General features: G+C 34.3%; 1 protein-coding gene across 1 annotated transcript; it reads right to left on the bottom strand.

Annotated features, from left to right (window-relative positions):
* Positions 1–583: 583 nt before the first annotated feature.
* LOC149540227 (putative fructokinase-4) lies at positions 584–6,170 on the bottom strand. The gene is made up of 7 exons (XM_089801373.1): positions 5,959–6,170; positions 5,433–5,626; positions 5,088–5,300; positions 2,415–2,612; positions 2,125–2,262; positions 1,624–1,740; positions 584–883 (listed from the first exon to the last, which is right to left on the bottom strand). The coding sequence occupies exons 1-7, from the start codon at positions 5,975–5,977 to the stop codon at positions 752–754; spliced, it is 1,011 nt and encodes a 336-aa protein (XP_089657499.1). The 5' UTR covers positions 5,978–6,170; the 3' UTR covers positions 584–751.
* Positions 6,171–6,373: the final 203 nt, after the last annotated feature.

Here is a 6,373-nt window from a genome sequence, read left to right as displayed (position 1 = left end):
GATCTCAATAAATAAATAGAAAAAGAAAAACAATAGTTAAAAGTGGAGGGAGATAAAAACTGGCCCGTAAATAATTGACAGGATGAATTTTCAATTTTCTGGCCACACTGACAACTTTCACAGCCAACTTGTAAATTTTTCGTCAAAATTTTAATTTTCGGAAACAAAGTTCCCACAAATAGCCTATCAGTTAAATAAGTAAATAAATCTACATTTACAAGGGATAATAAGATTCATAAAGGACCTCATGTCGACCACTACTTACACATCATAAAACAGCATTCATGTTAAAAACTACAAAGTGCAATGGCTACAATAATTTTAAATTGCATGATGAAAAAATGAAGAATATGATTGAAGGTGTCACTCAAAGCAAGATTACAAAGACTAACAAAGCAAGATTACAAAGACTAACAGCTGAATAAGAAATACAGAAACCAGTAATGATTACAACAGGCCTGTAACCGATTAAACAGAAGAAATATGACAATATTATTAGTTTAAAAGAAACAATCTTAAAAGAACATCATTGCAGTTTTGAACATAATTAGTTCATCCACAATAAGTTCCACATAGCAACATATTCTTAACAACAGGGGAAGACAAATTCATATTTATTTGTAAGAACCCAGACAGTTAAACTCATATTTTGTCTATTTTAATGAACATAAATGAGGACAAATGCTACTTAGAGGATATCTTTACATCCTCTTTACTTGAGAAATAAAAATCTCTCTTCAAATGGAAACTGTTAAGCATTATTCTTCAATAGGGCCAGAACAGCAGCTTTATCCGGCAGTGCAGGGATTGCACCCTTTTCTGTTGTGGCTATGGCACCAGCACCATTGGCAAGTAACAATACATCCCTCAATCTCTTCTCATCCTGTTATGCAATTAAACTAATTAGTTAAGCGAAATATCAATAATGAAACATGCTATTCTTTCAGCTTCTGATAAAGATAATCAAAGTTCACTGTAAGATATGGTGAACAATATATTTTGATTAATAAAAACAAGGATTTTGAAAGGGCTCAGGCCATTGTGCATAAAGATACAGTGACAACCCAGACAGCTACAGAATAACAAGGGACAACATAGAGAAATAGCAAACGAACAACTAAAGTCACTTAAACTTACAAACACCCAACCGAAAGCCAATGTAGTTTAAAAGTTGAACATGTTAGCATATGCATAAGATATTTATAAATATGTTTTATAGAGGATTGAAAATGTGAAGGTGATATTTATGTATAGAATGCCAGATATACCAGATTGAAATATAAGAAAGACTTTGAAAGATAATACTATGTCAAATAAGTGAGAATGTAAAAGGGCCCCTGATTCCTGACAGTAACTTAGACAAGATAAACTTTAAACAAATATGTTTTAATAAATGATGCCAGATAAAATGTTCTTGCTTTTTTGTAAGATTGGTTAAAAATAGAAATTAACAAAACATTAAAATTCTTAAAATCTAGACATAAAAAATCCTACCATTCTTTCTTTTTTTTTTTTGCTTTTTTTCTTTTTTCTTGTTAAAATGTACAATATACATATTTTTTAGTCTATAATTGTAAAGGTCACGAAGCAAATGTACAGTGGCATCATGGGGACTAGAGTTACCTCAAGCAATGAAAAATCTTTGACCAACTCTGTAAGAAATGCTCCAACATATGCATCACCAGCACCAGTTGTATCAACTGTCTCTACTGCAAATCCATTTATTTTTCCGCGAAAGTCCTATATTGAGGAATGATCAACAAAAAGTTAGATGATTATCATAAACATTGTACCAAGAAAATATAGTAAGATCAAGAGTCAAGGGAATAAAGATCAACAATTATAGTTCATTCTTCATTGGTGAGATAGAACAATCCTTTTCTGTCTTATGTCTCTCTGTCAATGTCTACATGATACTGTTTATCATTAAAAAATAGTAGCAACAACATGAATGCATATGATAAAGCATCATATGTATTCCATAGCTTGTAGATCAAATTCAAAAAGAAGTGAATGAAATCAAAGTAGGTCTTTGATGTCTATTTGGCTAAAGGTAACTTCTCTTCCTAAGAACGTGTGTTATTTGTGAAAAACAGAGCATGACATGTTATTAGAGGTACTAACCTTGGTGTAGTATCTGCAACCTTTTTCTCCCTCAGTCACTAGTAGTAACTTAAGTCCCGGGCGCAATAGGGTCTCAATTACTTCAGCTTTTTGATAGTCTCCTCCATCTGTAAGGAATGCTACTTCTTCCTCACTGACCTGTGGAGACAAAAGTCCAATAATAAATATGCATAAGAGGCAGAGGAAAATTTTCGATGTAAGAGAATAAATGGTTGTAGCATTTTCTTCTTTACTGTATCAAATCAATTAATTTATAAGGATGCCCTGCGCAACATTAAAAGAACTAGTACCTTAATCACATCAGCCTCATCCCAGATACTGAAAATGGCTTCTCGAGCTTCTGAAGGAGATGGCCATAATGGGATTCTCACGTTAGGATCATATGATAAGAGAGCACCAGCCTCTTTTGCCAATCTCATGGCTGCAAAATGAGCTGTTCTACATGGCTCTGTTATCAAACTGATGGATCCATAATGAAAAATCTTGGCCTACATACAAAAACCAAACTGTGTAAAGAGAACCATTTCTGAGTGGCAATTAATTACCTAATAATTAAGAGGTAGAACCCACACAAGGCAGCACATACCAAGCCTATGCAAAATTGTTAACCCATTAATTCTATAAGAAGAATGTGTTGACTGTAAATGAATTTAAAATGAGAATTACATTACTAATGACATGAGACCCAGCATCTAAAGTAATGATTTCTTAAGTCGCATGTTGGCATATACATACGGTGTAATCTGAATTCTATATTCTCTGTGTACGAGTACTAAGAAGACAAATTTATTGCATCTGTAGCTCCAACTTCATATATTTCTTACGTCTATTGCTGTCATAAGATTCCCTGGTTTTACTATAATGATTATGTTCTCTGTTTACATCTGTAATGCGTCCCAGTTTTCATCTCTTACTAAGGATAGTTTCACATTTCAGCTAAATGCAAGGTATGATTGCCCATAGTGAGGTTGATTTCCCTTGTTGCGTGCACATGATTTCATTGGAGGAATACCTTTCAAGAGCATATGAGGCATACCTAACAAGAAGATCTTGCAATTTAATAATGTTTGGTTTGTCATGGAGACTTCACCACGGAGTTGGGTGGATAGAGAAAAAAAACCAAAAGTAACAACAACATAACAGCTAAAAGGTGCCTGGTGAAGAAGTGCCCTAGATGCAATAAAGGACAACAAAAACACCTTGAAAATGCAGAATCATGATTCTGATTTCCTCAGATTGATCAGCAGCCCTTTTAATCGCACGGGGTTTGCATTGCGGATACTCGAGAGTGGATTGATAATCATGAGGTTGTTGACCAGCTATGTGGAGAGGTTTAATTTTATATGGCAGCCATGTTGAAGGTGAAACCCAATGGTTATTTTGTCTCTGGACTCTTCATATTCCCGATAATGCTCTTGTATCTGTCTATAAAAGAATGCTGATTATTGTATTGTAACGTATGCAGAGTGTTATCTTCAAATCAGTGATTAATAATACTATTGCTCTATTTGAAGAGTGGATTGTAAACTGTATATTGTTCTTTTGAATCTCTGTTTTAATTTGCTGTTTAATATTTTAACAAGCCATTATTCAGGAGGTCTTCATGCATCAGATAATGCTTATTGAGCATTTGGATGCCAAGATAGAAATGAATGTTCCGATACAAGTACTATACACTAATCTATCTAAAGGAGAGCCATTGCAGCAAGTGATAAGTTTTAATAATTGTCCATAGTTGATTTTAATGCTAAAGGAGCATCAACAGATGGCTCAGGGTATGGATTTGGTGGAGGAAAGGATAAAATCATGTCCACTGTTAGAACCAATAAAATCGGTTTCCTTTCACATTGGAGACATGTAAATACTGCTTTTAATGTGTGCACAAGCCTGTCATGGGACTATTGGAATTGAGTCTGTGATTGTTATAAAAAAATCCATGAGGAAGGAAATCACAAAAGAAACACCAGGATGGTGAAAGTAATAAGAAATGTTAATGATCTATAAAATAAGGATCCCATCTTGCTCAATAGCACTGTATGGAAGGTTACATTCAGTCCCGGTTAATGGAGTTCTATTCTCTGTTTCATAGCATTGTAAATCAATTGCTAACACCAAAAGATGGGTCAGACATTGGAATAAGTTTAATACAAATGATAAAGATTCAAGAAGAATCAGCAAAAAATTGTTTTTACACACAGACTTCTTGGGGGAAACAACAATTTAAATCTTGCTACTCATAGTTTCCTGTGGGAGAAGCAGAACGGAGGAGGAAGTACATTTGGGGTAGTGACATCCAAGAAGAATATCATTATGATTATGTAGATTGCTTCCAGATGCTGCCAATTGTAATTGCATATTTTGGATCATCAATAAGAGATCACATTAGTCACATTGCTCAGCGATTAATAAATGTTTAAATACTATTTGTGTATATTTAACAAATAATATTTACTAAAATTAGCATTTCTCAAAATTTCGGAAAATTAAAAGAATGGTAGGTTAATAAATAAGGTTGACCTACAATCTTGATAGTAGCCAAAAAGAGTAAATAGTATTTTATCCTTTCTTTTTCTATAACTTTTATTAGAGAATAAATACTATCGGTTTTATTGTGATTTCAGGGGCAGGGGCATCAGACTGTGTCTTTCTGATCTTGAATCTGTGATCTATTTTCTTTTTCTATTTCAACCAAAGAGAACCTGGCTCCTTGCATATTCAGATTCTTCATGCTCTTCAAATGGGAAAGAAAACAATAATATGTTCATCATTAATATTATAAAATTATTGGCATTGAATTCTATTACAAAATCTGTAGAATGCGATAAAAAAACATATCTGATACAGAGTCCCAAGCCATACGATTCTTATCTTGATTAACCCTATTGTGATAATCTCTGTGTCTTAAAAAAATAATAATAAAAATGATATCAACGAATTAGACTTAATTCTCACTAAACACGTACCTGTTGGATCAGGTCTTTATCCAGCTCGGCCTCAGTCAAGAGCATATCAGCACTTGGATTACGATAGAACATGAACTCTCGTTCACCATCATTTCGCAATGTTACAAATGCAAGCGCTGTTCTAGCATGGCTATCAAACAGAAAACCCTTGTCATTTACACCATTTTCCTTTAAAATGGCCGCCAACATATGCCCAAATTCATCATCACCAACCTGTCACAAATGAAATTTATTCAGTTGTATTCCTCGTCTACCATCAACAAAAGAGACAATGTAACTCAATTCGTCTGGCCTAATGCAACTAAGCACAAATGGATATTAATTTGGATAATGTAGGTACAATACCTTCCCAATGAATGCTGCATGACCTCCAAGCCTAGCAATCCCTACAGCAACATTTGCTGGTGCACCTCCTGGGGCTTTCTTAAAGGCTGGTGCCTCGGCCAAAGAAACACCAGAGACTGTTGGAACAAAATCAATGAGCATTTCTCCAAAGCAAACTATCAAGTCCTGCGCGGGATTGTTCCCATTATCCAGATCTGTGATATAGTACATAAAAGAGTAAGATTCAATGCAGACTCGTGATTATTTTAGAACATGAACAATTTGAAAATCTATAAAATAGACCTTGCAACGATGAAATTTATTCAAAGAATGATTTCCCAATGATAAAACCAGGGCATTTATAAATTTGATGCAGCTGATCCTTCATATTTAAGAACAATGGATACGAATTGGAGGGAAAAATTATATCGCCAGCCCAAATAAGAGATCTATGCAATTCTTTCTAATTCTATTTACCAATACAGAGAATCACGATGGAGGGCAATGTACAGTCAAATCAATTAAAATGGGCGCAGAAAATCCTTACGATTTTGAACGCCTGCCATTCTGATGCACCGAAAATTCTCAGCTCAGATCTAAAATCGAACTTGTGCTCTTAATTGCCGATTTTGGTAGCCAATAAACCCTATAATATTTAAAATCTTCTCAATACTGCTATGATTGATTAGCGCCTATCAAGCATGGATAATGCAAATTAATCCAGTAAGACCTGCTGTTAATCTATCAATCAATGTGGCTGTTATGATGAAATAGCCGAGGCGTACTTATAGTCTTGGAAGGCGTTTAAGCATATGGACAACCGTTAAACAAATGTGGATAAGTCTTAATCGAGCATGTATTAATGCATGGCCACCCCAAAAGCAGGGACATGCAATACTCCGACAATATTTCATAATATGTCTTAATCGAGCATGTATTTCTCTTATTAATTTTTCATAATA

The sequence above is a fragment of the Cupressus sempervirens genome, chromosome 9 (assembly GCF_028749045.1).
Source record: "Cupressus sempervirens isolate cs-2001-9-10 chromosome 9, ASM2874904v1, whole genome shotgun sequence".
NCBI lineage: Eukaryota > Viridiplantae > Streptophyta > Pinopsida > Cupressales > Cupressaceae > Cupressus > Cupressus sempervirens.
The sequence above is the reverse complement of the archived record's forward strand: the minus strand, read 5'-3'. Positions and strand labels throughout refer to the sequence as shown.

What these genes read in the sequence shown, in the direction of transcription:
- LOC149540227 (XM_089801373.1), bottom strand. An exon ending in ATAAAGACCTGATCCAACAG is followed by an intron (nt 2,613 to 5,087) that starts GTACGTGTTTAG and finishes TTTTGTATGTAG; the next exon opens with GCCAAGATTTTTCATTATGG. An exon ending in GTTGCAGATACTACACCAAG is followed by an intron (nt 1,741 to 2,124) that starts GTTAGTACCTCT and finishes TCCTCAATATAG; the next exon opens with GACTTTCGCGGAAAAATAAA.